Source organism: Dama dama, chromosome 27 (assembly GCF_033118175.1).
Source record: "Dama dama isolate Ldn47 chromosome 27, ASM3311817v1, whole genome shotgun sequence".
Lineage (NCBI taxonomy): Eukaryota > Metazoa > Chordata > Mammalia > Artiodactyla > Cervidae > Dama > Dama dama.
This window is the reverse complement of record NC_083707.1, coordinates 2,997,536-3,012,028: the sequence shown is the minus strand read 5'-3', so window position 1 is coordinate 3,012,028 and position 14,493 is coordinate 2,997,536. Positions and strand designations below refer to the sequence as shown.

At 45.9% G+C, this 14,493-nt stretch overlaps 1 protein-coding gene and 1 long non-coding RNA gene across 6 annotated transcripts; one reads left to right on the top strand and one right to left on the bottom strand.

The window, feature by feature from the left end:
- The first annotated feature begins 696 nt into the window (after positions 1-696).
- Positions 697-13,475, top strand: LOC133047445 (probable 2-ketogluconate reductase). 4 transcript variants are annotated; one of them, XM_061130645.1, is made up of 7 exons: positions 698-1,016; positions 3,407-3,522; positions 4,460-4,844; positions 5,726-5,897; positions 7,112-7,290; positions 8,638-8,734; positions 13,246-13,475. In XM_061130645.1, exons 3-7 carry the CDS (start codon positions 4,463-4,465, stop codon positions 13,400-13,402), a joined length of 987 nt encoding a protein of 328 aa, XP_060986628.1. In that variant the 5' UTR covers positions 698-1,016; positions 3,407-3,522; positions 4,460-4,462; the 3' UTR covers positions 13,403-13,475. The 4 variants fall into 4 exon arrangements, with proteins under 4 accessions (XP_060986629.1, XP_060986628.1, XP_060986626.1 ...); XM_061130643.1 differs by having other exon boundaries at positions 3,338-3,522; XM_061130646.1 differs by lacking the exon at positions 3,407-3,522 and having other exon boundaries at positions 697-769.
- On the bottom strand, positions 9,996-14,411 carry LOC133047447 (uncharacterized). 2 transcript variants are annotated; one of them, XR_009690754.1, is made up of 2 exons: positions 13,859-14,411; positions 9,996-11,045 (listed from the first exon to the last, which is right to left on the bottom strand). It is a non-coding gene; the product is annotated as an uncharacterized LOC133047447 (long non-coding RNA). The 2 variants fall into 2 exon arrangements; XR_009690753.1 differs by having other exon boundaries at positions 14,172-14,411.
- Positions 14,412-14,493: the final 82 nt, after the last annotated feature.

Genomic DNA, 14,493 nt, shown 5'->3' with positions numbered 1-14,493 from the left:
AGGGGAGGACAGAGGATGAGATGGTTGGATGGCATCACTGACTCAATGGACATGAGTCTAAGCAAACCCTGGGAGATGGTGAAGGACGGTGCAGCCTGCGACTGTGGGGTTGCAGAGTCAGACAGGACTGAGTGACAACAACAAAGGGGGAGCTGGGCATGGCTTCTTGTCCATTGGAGTGTCCATTGGAGGGAACCTGGAGTTGGAAGTGTAGTAGCTTCCCATTGGCTGGGTTGCTTCCAGACTGGGAGGAAGGTTTCCTTCCTTGTAGGCAGTTAGGTTGCGCCCTTCTTCCTGCTGGGTCTCCAATCAAGGGAGGGTGGTGCCCAGAACTATCCCTTCTGGCCTCCCAACTCTATCTGAAGTGAGGTTTCTGCGTGTTGATTTTCACACTTCTCACGCTGAGACCGGCCTGCAACCTTGCGCGCTGGACAGGCCCCACACTCTACTATCTAGACCCTGCTCCTGTAGGAGGCTCCACCAAAGCCGTCCCTCTAGGTGCCATTTGCCCTTCAGGCGGCTTCTCGTGCCAAAAGTTCTCAGCCTCAGGGACCTAATGCTGGAAGTGTGGGCGCGGCCTAGTTGGATGGGGCGGGGCTGGCAGAGAAGGCCAGCTGGTTGTGGGCTTTGGGGCGAGGCTGGGGCGGGGAGGGGCGGGGCGGGGAGGGGCTGGGAACTGTGCTCTTTGACCTGAGCCTTCACTGTCCAGGTCTTGGCTGGGAGGTTAGGTTGGCTGGAGCGTCCCTTAAATCTGGAGTCTTTTTAAAAGGTAAATGTACCCCTAGAATGTTGCGATTTGAGGGGGAGACTGGATCGAGCTCTGCCGCGTAAACATGACTGACCTTGGACTTCACCTGGGGCAGGTGGGCAGCATTAGCATCCTAAGGCCCTTCTGGGCCCCCAGGGCACAATCCTGAAGAATTTAATAAGGAGACTCCAGTGTTGTTATTTATACCTCCCTTGTTCCAGAGAAGACTTAAGGTGGCTTCAGAGATTCTCAAGGTCATTTTGGACAGGTATGTACTTTTTTTCCTAAACTCTAGGCAGTGGCATTAAGCTTTAAATGAATAAGATTCAGGTACCCACATCAGATTTTACAGTTTATTTCCTACATTAGTCAAATTTTAATTTTTTTATCTTGCCTTTCTTTTCTCTGATTTTTAGCAAGCCCTGACAAACCATTTCTTATTCATTAAGTCAGAAATGGCAAACACACCCTCAAGGATATGTCTTTTGGTATATCTTAATCTTCAGGTCCCTTTATCTAGTCATGCATGAATAGATCATTTGCAGCAAATCCAAAAATCAGCATAAGGATGATTAAAAAAAGCAGAGGGGCTAAACATGGCATCACCTACTCTTTGTTACAGAATTCCCGCCCCCCCCCACCCCAGTCTGTTTTTCTGAGCCTCTTTGGAGCAGAATCAGGGATCTGTAGAGGACAGAAAACAAACAATTGTGATTTTATCCCCATGGAGAGGGCAGAGAGCTGCTCCATAGGTGAGATTGTTGTAGCCATGGGTTCCGGGAACCTGGAACTCAGAAGGACAAACTCACTCAGAAGGACAATGCAGATAGTGGAGTGCAGTTTATTACATCGGTGGGCCCAAGGCAGAGTCTCCTCTTAACCAAGGACCCCGACCAATTTTTGTGAAAACCTTGTATACCCTAAGTGTACTTGATCAAACCCACTTCCCCAAATTCCTTGAAACTAGTCTGGACAAGGTAAAGAGAGATACGATCAAAGTTAACCCACAAGTCATGTGTCAGAAGCCTAGATAGTTAAACAGTAGACATTATAAACATAATGGAATTTATGACCTTGTTCTACTACAGAGATAATTAGCATATTCTTTTAGGCAATGGAGAGTCCAAGTACAAGTCCTGAGGCTCTTTTATTCGAGGGGATCTGGTTTTCCACTTGTATGCCATTTCTATAGACACTGGGCACTAAGTTCAGAGTCCATTGGGAGGGTGACCATGAGTGTAGCCTAATGTTTGCAGCCTGGCCTAAGATGGAGTCCAGCTCTGTCTATTTCCTCCTTCAAGGTGAGGATAGGCTTTGCAAAGGACTAGAGAGAGGATCAGAGGACAGAGTGGCAGGGAGAGAAGATACAAGTCAGTGGGCGCCAGTTTGAAGCAAGTCTTGGCATGTTGGGGAATGTGGGGATGATGGGAGGGTATTGGACTCGTCTCTCAAATACTGCGAGGAAGCTTTGTGAGGAAATAGAGGTTTAAGAAATTTTTAAAAAATTTTACTGTGCTATATGAATTCAGTCTCTCTCTTTGGTGTAAGTTTGTTTCTAGACACTTAGGTAGATGTCTAAATTGTTCTTCAGATTTGAACATTAGTAACCCCCTTCACTGAAGGCTTGCCCCTGGTCCTGCAGGCTCAGAATGCTCTCTTTCATTATCTGGGCCACGATGCAAGGCTGTGTGTTCCCCTCACTCTGCTTTGGAGGAGAGCAAGTTTCAGGGAGAATCACAGTCAGGCAGAGTGGCCTGAACCAGCGCCTGTGGTCCTGCTTTTTTGTCCTCCTTCCTGCCTCACCCTATCTTTGTTTCTTTCTCTCTGTTCCCAAAACTAAAAATATTTATTTGGTTGCAGTTGGTTTTTATTTTCATTTTTGCTTTTAAGTTAGAAAACTCTCTTACCCCCCCTCCCCCTTGCCTGGCCCCACCCCTGCCCCTTCTGTGAACTGAAGTCACTCTCCTTTCTTGTGTTACCTGGTGCTCCCTGCCCCATCCTGCTCTGGGCTCAGAGTCCAGCTGGGCAGCCACAGTCACTGGTCAGGGATCTACATGCCTTCCTCTGCACCTTCCTAATGAGTGCCATGCACATGTCGGTCTTCTTGGAAGAAGAGGTTGGAAGTTCAGTCTACTTTATTTTTCTTTCTGGGTCTCAATTTTAAAGAGGCTTTAAAAGAAGAAAATCCTGAGTTTAGAGCCTTGGGTCTGTGGAAGGCAATTTCAGCAAAGTTAATACAAAGTCTTTTATTTTTTAATTGAGCAATCATTTTGCAAGGAGAAAATAACTAATTTTAAATCTGTGTTAGCAGTTCAAATTAAACAGTGCAAGGAGCATGCACATAGCAGTTAGAAAATAAACATGTCTGAACTATCACTCTCTTAACTAAAAACAAAGCTGTAAAATTTTTTATTTTTCCAAATTTCACCCATGGGTTTATCTTTTGACATGGACAAAATGTGGGTATCTAACAATACATCTTTGTGGTGAGTTCCTTTGTTGTCAGAATGTCCTAACCAACCATCGTGTCAATACTGGGCATCCAAGGACGCCTGCTAGAGGCAAGTCCACTTACTTCTCTCTGTGCAGAAACTGTGGGAGGAGAATGAGATGTGATCTCAGGGCGCAGCTGTAACACACCTGTTGATATCATGTCAGTTTCACCAAGAACCCAGGAAGCCTGGGAGACCTTTGATCAGCCGCAGATCGGTGCTGGAGCCAAAGTTCCATCTTTCAACCCTGCCCGCCCCTCTGAGCACCAGGGTCAGCAGCAGGTAGGACCCGTGCTCCCTTCTAGGAAAGCAGTTAATAGGGATCCCACTTCCTGTCTCATGCTGCTTGGCTAGACTCCTGGCTGTGAGTGGAGATGGTCAGAGGCTGGTGCTGGTGAAAGGAGTTACGGAACAAGGGGCAGAGCCCAGGGACAGGGTGAGCTCCTGAATCTGCCCAACGCTCCCACCCTCTGCTATGGCCATCCCTCCCCACTTCGACTCTCATCTCTTCTCCTTTGGAGAGGCCACGAGTCATGTGGATGGTCTTGGATCTTCACTATGTATACCCACTGACAGTAATGGCATGATGGATGTGTGTTATTGTTCCATAACCAACTTGAAGCAGGCAGGAATTGAGCCTGCTCTCTGTAAAACTAAAGTCTTATCCTTAATGAAGCTCTTTTAATCTTTTACTCAAAGTCCAAGAAGTAACACAAGTTTTTTTTTAGCCAATTATTCTCTGAACTTTGAACACATTTTAAACATTTTTAGCCAAGTTTGTGACCCAAAGATAAAATGCACTTATTAGCCTCAACTCTTCAAAGCAGCTGGTTTTCTTTTCGGCGGAAAGCTATAAAATCTTAAAAAAAAAATCTTAGTTTAAATTAGGAACAAGGAACATAAGACATTATTTAATTTGTTTGACAGACAATAACAAATATCTTTTACTTTCACAGTAAAAAAAAAAATCAGTTAGTTACTGCAGCTGCTATGGCCAAAGGGCAGAAATAAAGACCCACGTCCAATAGGAGGGACGTGGGCCTGATGGGGTGTTGGTTCCTTCAGAGTCCCGGTCTGTTGTGGTTCAGACTTTACAGGAATTCATCCAGGAAATAATTCCAGTCTTATAGTTCAGGAAATCTAAAGAATAGTAGAAGAGTATACAGGTTGTTCTCTTGAAAACTCTCTGACAGCAGAAATTGCATCTATCTTTCTGTAGGCCATGGGTGATCAGGACCTACCTGGAGTTCTGGTGTCTGATCTTGAAGGACCACATGGCATATGTGAAGATCATGCTGAAGACCTGAAGAGACACTTTAATCTCATTACCATGCAAGACTTTTTGGAAAATAAAGCACAGCTGGGTCCCAAGATCCAAGCTGTATACATCTGGGGCGGAAGGCCAGCCGTCAGCCAGGAGCTCCTGTGCAGCCTGCCCTCCTTGAAGATCGTGGCCAGTGCAGGGGCGGGGTTGGACCATCTGGACCTAGGGCTCATGGCCAGGTTTGGCGTGAAGGTGGCCAACACACCACATGCTGTCTCCAGCCCCACGGCAGACCTGGGGATGGCCTTGCTGCTTGCCGCAGCTCGGAGAGTTGTGGAAGGTAAACAGCCAGGAGATGCTGGTTTTCCAGATTAGATGACAGATGTTTAATATCACACCTGATAAAGCCCTGGTCTCTTCACACTGCGTCCAGGACTTTGTGGCCCTGGGGTGGGAGCCAGTCTTGGTTGCTACAGCCCGGCCAGGGCCGGTCTCAGCCCCTGCACACATGCAGTCCACATGGTCTGTCTGAGCACTGTCTTTTCCTCCATCACATTCTACTCACTGTGCCATGGGGGTACCCATACATGTGAGGTAATTTCAGCACCACTATGGAAACACCCCAGGGTGATCCATTGGCCAGTCAGCCTGCTACCCTCCATGAAGGCCCACACATGAGTAGGTGAGACCCCACCTCTCCACACACTGGACATCACTGGGAAGGACCGTGCAGCCGTTCAGCACTTGGCTGTCATCCTGGTGGAGCTCTGGGGTGAAGGGGCTTGAGGAGAGGAGGCAAAAACCAGGCTGGTTCTCTTCTGATTGCTGGTTCACACGTGCACACTCACACACACACACGCACTTGCATATGCACATAAACCATACAGAAACACATGCAGTCACATACACATACATGTAGTCAAAAACATACAGACACACACACCAGAACCAACAAATTTTAACTACAAATCTTCCCTTAATGTGAAAGAAGTTGCTCGTTTAAAGCATCATGCCAGGAAGTTTGGGTTTGTGATGAGAAAACTGCTGTCCGATCCATCCTTCCTGCAGAAACATTTTGCTGTTGGATAGACGTGCCTGAGTGCTCAGGGTCCATCTCGGGCTTCCTTTAACCTCATCTCTGTTAGGAGGTCCCGTGAGGGTTGTGGGGATTCTGTGTATGGTGCTGTCCACACTGCCCACTCTGCACCTTGTTTATTTTAGGTCATCAGTTGGCTGTTTCACCACATACAGAGAACTTTCCTACAGACTATATGGGTCAACAAGTGACAGGGGCCACTCTGGGAATTATCGGCATGGGCAGCATTGGCTATAAGATTGCTCAAAGGGCCAGAGCATTTGAAATGAAGATTGTCTATCACAATAGGAAACGCAGGTAAAATTCAGAAAATAGACTTGAAATTAACTGAGCAGAACTTACATCATCACTGCCTTCAGTATGGCTTTGATATATTATTTCTTCACTTTTTATTTGATTCCCTTATTCTGTCTCCAGAAAGCAGGGTTGATGATCAAAGAATGGATTGTAGCATTTTTATGATTCCCTAAAAATGTGGCAGGTAAGCTTCTCTTCATGGAAGAAATTTCACCAGAGAAAAGAGATTTTGGCTCACCTACAATTATGTGCTTTTTAAATTTGTAAGCAGATTCTTTCTGACCATGGGAGATGCTGCCCACACTTTAGTACACATGACACAAGGGCACAGGGCTTCCCCCAGCAGCGTTCGGTCTGAAACCGTCTTCCTCATACTCCATGAGCAGCATTTGGCCCAGCGCCCAGTCTTTTGATTCTGTCTCAGACCTGCCTGTTTGCCCTCACTTCGTTGATGCCTCCTGCCTACGCCCTGGCTTTTCTCACCTGCATTCCATTCTGATGCAGAGGCCAGGGCTCTTTGGGGACAGGCATGTGATACGAGCAGGGCCTTCATAGTGGCTGGGTGTGCAGGCCGTTCCTTTCCTCCAGGCGGTCCCCTGGCCAAGATGTGTAGAAAGAATCCATACAGTTTTGTATTGCGTATTTGTAGGGCAGGAGTGGCTACCAAGGCCGCTGAGCCCTCCTGGAGCTTGGCATTTCTGTTGAGTAATCAGCTGCCAGGGTGGGCAGAGCAGAAGCTAGGATCGAACCCAAAACAGCACACAAGCTGCCTGCACCAGAACCTTGGGGCCTTGCTCTCTGTTGAACACATGGCACTCCCGACCCTCTCCCATTTTGTTGTTTATTTTCTGGAGTTTCTGACGTGTTTGCCTATATCCAGCAGTGTCTCATGTCACTGAAAGCATGTCTGACACCATCGGCTGTACCAGCCTCTGGGGGCTCAGAGCTGAGTGAGAGGAAGCTCCTGTCCACAAGAGGCTTGCAGTCTGGTGTGAAATGCCACAGACACAGGGCTCAGAGCACCCAGAGATGCAGGTTTCCATGGGTAAGCCCTGAGCTCTGGGTCCAGCCACCTCTGAACCCACATGGGGTCTGGCCCCATGGGGGACATACTGAGCATACTGAGGGACTCTGCAGCCCTCTCAGAAACTCCTGGGGCAAACGGATGAATTTCTAAGCAGAGAACATGGTCTTCTCCCTTGTTCCCTTCATAGAAAATTGGAGGAGGAGGAAGCTGTTGGGGCCATTTACTGTGAGAGACTGGATGACCTGCTTCAGCGGTCGGACTTTGTGATGTTGGCGGTGAGCTTGACGCCACAGACCCAGGGCCTGATCGGGAAGCGGGAGCTGAGGTTAATGAAGCCCACTGCCATCCTTGTCAACATCGGCAGAGGTACCCGCTCCAGCTGTATGTGGGCTGGAGGGCTGTGCAGGAGGACCCCCAGCCCTGGCCACTCTCTCATTTCCAGTCAACCTTTTCCCTGAATGGTCTTAAAAATCCACTAGACTTGTGGATGGTGCGTTAAAGGGATTATACTTTATAGTTACAAATATTTCTGATTTTTTTATCTTCACATCATTTTGAGCCTCAAATTAGTAACATAAAGAATGAGAATGCTGAACCTCTGTGGGAGTTTCATATCTCAGTGTGGGCATCTCCTTGGGTAGGGCCATCACAATTTGACTGTCCACGTGTAATCAAGCAAAAGTTACAGGGATGAATTTTCTGAGCCTCACTTAAGTCTGGTTATTTGACATTAGTGTAGAGCTTTGTGTGTCTGTGTACAGGAAGCCATAGGTCCTGTGTTGTAACTAAGTTTTCTGGAGCATTTGTAAAGGAGAAAACTGGCTCCTCAATGCTGGGGACCTGAGCACGTGTGAGGATCGGTGCTGGCATCACACCTGCTGGTGACTTGCCTTTGGGGTTGGGGGCCAGAGGACATGTGAGACCTGGCACTACCAGCAGCTACCTGGATCTCTCATCCGTAAAACCCAGATAACAGTGCTTGCCGTGAAATCCCACAGGGCCAAGCTAATGTGCTTGAAGGTCTCGAAAATTCATACCCTGTTGACAAGCAGGAAGGACCAGTGCATTATGTGCTTTTGGTGATGTCAGAGGTTGGAGACAAAGATTCTAGAAAAGCAAACACTCTAGGAAGGGCTTGGAGCTAGCACGCACAGGCTGGGTGTTGTGTCTTGACTATGGGGCAGCTCAGCCCACCAGTGGGAAGAGGGACTTCTCTGCTTGAGGGAAAGGGTCTCCTTCTCAGCACTGTTCAAGCAGGCCCTGCTATTTCACATTTGAAATGCAGTTACGGTTCATGTTTGTGGCTGCTTGGTTTTTTGGCATGTATATAAAACTATTATCTGGGGGCTGTTTCCTGGAATCCTCCAGTGGTTGGGAGGTGGTGTGGTGAAGTGGCAGGGCCCAGGCTCAGGGCCAGACAGACCTGGGCTCAGATCTGGGTGGATGTGTTAGAAGTATGTGACTTCAGCTGAGTATGTCACCTGTAAAATGAGTATTGTCTTCTGCTGGGTAAGCAGAGTCAGTGAGAAGCATCTGTGAAGGGCTTAGTGCACTGCCTGGCACATGGCAGGCTCTCAGTGTCTTGAGAATAGATTGGCAGAATGAAGTTCACGTGCTTTTTGTCAAACCTCTGACAAGATCAAGATGTGTTTCAGTGTGACCAGAGAGCACTGCCTAACTTGGGCCTACAGAGGAGGGGTCTCGTCCACCCAGGTCTGCTAGTTGATCAAGACGCCCTGGTGGAAGCCCTTCAGACCGGGCTCATTAAGGCGGCAGCGCTGGATGTGACGTACCCAGAGCCCCTGCCCAGGTAAGGAAGCCGGACAGGACCTACAGTTCTCTCCCTCCGGTTGGGAGAGGCCTCAGACAGCTGCTGCTTTTGACTTCTGCAGCCACATTGAACCGCATGTTGCAGTCACATAGGGTCTTGGCCTTGGAGCATGCCCCTGGTGACCTGTCCATTTCTGCAGTGGGTCAGGCCTCTGCTTTAGCACCTCCACAGACAGGGCCCTCAGGGCACTGGGGCCTCAGACCCCATGGATTGAGAACGCACAGAATAGTCTTTCTCCGGTTGAGCCAAATAGTCCTCCCTTTACCCATTGACCCTGGTTTGCCCCCTGGAGCATCAGAGACTAACTTTGATGCTTCTTCTCTTTACAAACCTTCAGATAACCACATTTCACCATAGTCTTTTTTTTTTTAGGCTAAATATCTTCATATCCTTCACTTGTAGCCTAAATGATGTCATTTCCAGACACATTGTCCTTATTATTGCCTTCCAGTCCTTTGAAAATACTCTGCTGAGGACTGCACATAGTATTCATGTTGTGGTCTGACCACTGCAGAGAAGTTACACAGAGGTTGTGTTAGCAGCATGTTTCCTCATAGCCTCATTGCACCTTAACTCATTAAGTTTTTTAGTCAGCTAAAGTTGAAATTGCTATTCTCTCAAGTTTTTTTTTTAAAGTTTATGCATGAAATTTTACATTTATTTGCATTTAATTTCATTTGCTTGTATGTTGACCGTGTGATCCAGCCTAGTGGGATTGGCGTTTTAATTCTCTTATTTATTTTGAATCTTGATGCTGTCATCTGTTAAACCAGCTATTCCTAACTTTGATTTCTATCCAGTAAGCAAATTACTGTCAGATCAATGTTTTGACCAAATTTGATATCTAAGTTTATCAAGATTGGCCGTAGAAATTAGGCATATCTGAGAAAAACAATAATTTATTGAGAACAGTTTCTCAAAATGTGGTCTGGAGACCATTTTAAGGGATCTGTGAAGTCAAAACTATTTTTCTTTTTAAAGGTCTAACTGGCTTCATTTAATAATTCATGAATCATAGCCTCGAATTGAAATAAATTTATATTAAAAAAATAAAAAATAGGAAAAGCAAAAAAAAAACACATGAATCAGACAGCATCCTATCTAGAAAGAGACAGAAGTTTCCACAGCATAACTGTTTTCCTGCTGCATAAGCAGTTGTTCATTTCCTCTCATGTTTTCTTACAAGAGCACAGCAGGGTTTCCTCAGAATGTGTGATGACATCATCACCCAGACAGTTAATGAAGTGTATGACTGTATTACATTGTTTTCAGTTTTAATTTCTAATACAATAAATGTTGATAGACATAATCCTCATAAACACATGTTCTTTGGGGTTCTCAATTTTTAAGAGTATAAAGGTCAAGTAAGCAAGCCACTCAGTTCAGTCACTCAGTCATGTCCGACTCTCTGCAACCCCCATGGACTGCAGCACACCAAGCTTCCCTGTCCACCACCAGCTCCTTGAGCTTACTCAGACATTGAGTTGGTGATGCCATCCAACCATCTCTTCCTCTGTCGTCCCCTTCAGTCTTTCCTAGCATCAGGGTCTTTTCCAGTGAGTCAGTTCTTCACCTCAGGTGGCCAAAGGATTGGAGTTTCAGCTTCATCATCGGTCCTTCCAATGAATATTCAGGACTGTGTTCCTTTAGGCTTGACTGGTTCGATCTCCTTGCAGTCCAAAGGACTCTCAAGAGTCTTCTCCAACACCATAGTTCAAAAGCATTAATTCTTTGGTACTTAGCTTTCTTTATGGTCCAGCTCTCACATCCATACACGACTACTGGAAAAACCATAGCTTGGACTAGATGGACCTTTGTCAGCAACATAATGTCTCTGCTTTTTAATATGCTATCTAGGTTAGTCATAGCTTTTCTTTCAAGGAGCAAGTGTGTCTTTTAATTTCATGGCTTCAGTCACCATCTGCAGTGATTTTGGAGCCTAAGAAAATAGTCTGTCACATCAAGAGGCTCTTCAGAAGAGAGCCACTAATCTAGAACAAAAAATAATTTCAATATAAATAAATAAGGATGACTATTTTAGACAGTTGCCAACTTACTCAAAACAGAAGTCATGCGATCACCCCTGTTGACTAACCTGCTAAAAAGAGCTTTTCCTTACAAGTCACAGGGCAAATACCAGTGTTATATCCCAAAGCTTAGTTTATCCTAATAGGTGATGCACTCCCAGTGTCCCACGTGAAATCATTTTTGTTAAAGCTCTTTTGCCAAGGTATTTATCAGATACGTTTGAGTTTTCATCTTTTTCAGGGAGACATTTTGATTCCGCTCACTGTGAAAAAAAATAAAAAGTAGGAAATCTTGGGTTATTTAGTCATACTACATAAGTATTCTTTACTTTACAAAAGGATTTGCTACAAATTATTTTAAAAAGTTTCATTTGCCAGTAGTGCCAGGGGTCCCCAAGACTACCTTCAGTTTTAATGATTGGCTGGAAAGACGTGCAGAACGCAGAAAAGCTTTTATCCTCACAGTTACAGTTTATTACAGTGAAAAGACGTAAGTTTAAAATCAGCAAAGGCAGAAAACTTCTAGAGTGGAGTCCAGGAGACCCAGGCTTGTCCTCCAAGCAGAGTTGTGTGGACAGTGCCTATACCTCCAGCAGTGATGCATGACAACATACATTAAGTATTTCCATCCAGGGAAGCTCACTGAGTGTTGTATCTGGACTCAGTCATGTCGGCATGGAGTACCCACTTGTCTGACACTTACTTACTTCTTAGTCTCCAGCCCCTACAGAGGTCAAACTGATACAGACTGGCCAAGAGCTCTAGGCAAACAAAAACAGGCATTCACCACAAATTAAACCACTAGCAACAACTCTCTGGCTTTCTCCAAGACCCCAAGGATCAGATACCAGGCAATATATCTGAAGGGCTCATGGGTTATCTTCCAGAGGCCAGTCAAAGGCCAGCCTTGTCTTTGGAATGTGCAGAATTCAAGAACTCCAAACCTGCCTGCTGAGTTAATTCTTTATTACACAGGCCACCCCTGTGGCCCTTCAGTTCAGTTACTCAGTTGTGTCTGACTCTGTGACCCCATGGACTGCAAGGCCCTTTGCCTAGGCTGTCTCACAGCAAAATGATATTTATTGGAGTATCTACATTTATTACAGTATTTATATGACAGGTTCAGCAATAGTATTGCTGTTAGACTATGTGTGACATTTGAAGGAGTCACTGTGGGGCAGGGATAAGATTTAAAGAAACAACTAACCCATTGTATTTTTGTATTTTTTGATTACTTCTTGCCCTCAACCTCTTCATCTACCACTATTTTGTATGTTATGATGAACTCATGTAGCACTATTTAGTATATAAAGTTAGGTGATATTTAGCGAAATCCAGTAATTCCTCAGGCCAGTCATTTCCCATTGATCATCACTGTCAGTATTATCATCTGACTTACTTTCATGAGGTAGTTAAATCTTGCCAACAGTGCCAGTTACAGCATATTGCTATACATTCATGGTACAGTGCAGTTTAATTACATAAGTCAGTAACAATTGCAGAGGTATTTGCTATGCCTTCTCAACACAAATGTCTCTTGCCTGTACATTCAGATATTCTTATGGGCAGGTGTTGGGTTCCAAGTCCGCTGGGACAAAGCATCACCCTGTCTCATACCCTCGTACCTAGACTGGTTTCTGTTGTGTGCTGTTATATAGTAGGGCCCACCTGCTTCATAGGGGGGAACACAAGTGTTTTTCAGAATAGTCCTATCCCTGCTAACTGAACCACACAATACGTCTTACTTCAATCAGTCCTGGAGGTGAGGGTGGTTGCACTGCATTGGCATAAATTACAGGTGCTTGTAGAGAACTTCCATAGGTTTGGGGGTCCTTAGGATTCCCAGGGGTGTGCCCCTTGAGCCTCAGGAGCTATTGGGCAGGGAGGAATCACTGTCATGTGGCTACTTTGGCCTCTGTCTGTATTAAAATAAAGAGGCTCTGTTGGGCCAGGTGACAGCACTTTTCCAATCCTGAGTTCTAATATTATCCATCATTATGCTTGAGTCTGCCTGACTGACTTCACTAAAACCTTATCTTTCCAGGCTGTCTCCCATTCTGTGCCTTCTTCCTGGAAGAGAGCTCCCTCTAACCTGCTAATCCTAGTTAAGAAATCTTTTCCCTCTGAATGCCATTCCCATTAAAGGTGCATTCATCTTGACCCATCATGCCTGAGTCAGCACCCCAAGGCCCTTTCTTATCTTGCAGGTCACTGTCATTTAACCCATCATGCATGTTCTGCAATTGTGAGCTAATGGCCTGGGTGCAGTTAGGATATGTTATAATGATGGGTCACCCAAACCAGGGTTAAATGAGCAGTGATCATCTAGCGTACATCTAGGTATCATCTCAGTACATCATGAGGCCTCCCACAGCCTTCCCCATCTCAGTGGGGATGTGAAACCAGAATATGAAGTTAAAGAAACCAAATGACTCTGTTTTCCTCCATTAATCTGTATTTCAGAGATCATCCTTTATTGGAGTTGAAGAACATCACTCTGACACCTCACATTGGAAGTGCAACTCATCAAGCAAGACGACAGATAATGGAAAATTTGGTTGAAAGCATCCTGGCTTCTTTCAGTGGCCTTCCTATTCCTAACGAAGTGCTGCTTAAATGATTTATGTGAGTTAAGCATTCAGTGGGATGGAAACAGCAGATTAAATGGGAAAGAAACACTTCTGTATACTTTATGTTTGAGTCCATTATATAGATTGCATTAATACTACTTAGATGAAAAACTTAAGGACTAGTCATAATACTTAATCACCTGCTGAAAGTTTGCTAAATGCTTTTCTCACATGCTCACCTCATCCTCAAGGCAGCTCTAAGAGGGAAGTTGTGTTACCATTCGTGAAAAAACTGAGCACAGGGAATTACTTGTCCACAGTGCAAAAGCATGCACTTGGTCTATAGGTTTCCCAGAGAGTTGTGCTGCTTTCAATCTTGATAAATTCTGGTAAATTGATTGGATTATATAGTCCTCCCTGACAGTCTGATCACTATTTCAATCATTCAAAAAAAGGATAATTGGGCACCTTCGATGTGCCAAGTCCCCACTCAAGGGTTTACTTACTAGTAGGGGAGAAGACCAAGCAGTGCCAGGAGGTCTGTCTGAGCGGGAGCAAAGGAGCGGGGAGAGAGTGCCTAATGCGGAATTACCAGGGGTGACCTTGAAGAGGCGTCTGGGGTGAGGATGCCTCCTTTCTGCAGCAGTTTGGAAGCTGTTTTTCTCCTCCACATAGACTGACGAGCAAGTGTCACAGGAAGTGAGTAAACGAACTAGTAGCAAAGAGAGGAAGGAACTTGATCCTTCCTAGTTGTGCCAGCAGCAGGAGCTCTGCTCCAGGACGCCGGCTTTTCATTTAAACCACCGAGTGAAGACGGACCTTACTTCCCTGCTCCTCATTTGATGTTCTGTAGCAAGGGAGTTGCAACGCCCCCGTCTCTCTTAGCTCCGTGCGTGTGCATAAAGTGTATTCCTCGCTCTGCAGTCTCCGCCTCCGGGTGTGTTGCGTGCTTCCCCAGCAGCAAAGTCCAGCTAACGCGGCACTCGATGGAAGAACAGCGGGGTCGTGGTTGGTCTGCTCCTCAGGTTATGTCGTGGCGCTCCGCTCAGCACCTTGATATCTGGCCCCACCCACAGGCGCCCCGCCCCACCTACGGTGCACAGTCCCCCACCCGGCCCGGCCCACTCGCCTAACGACGTGT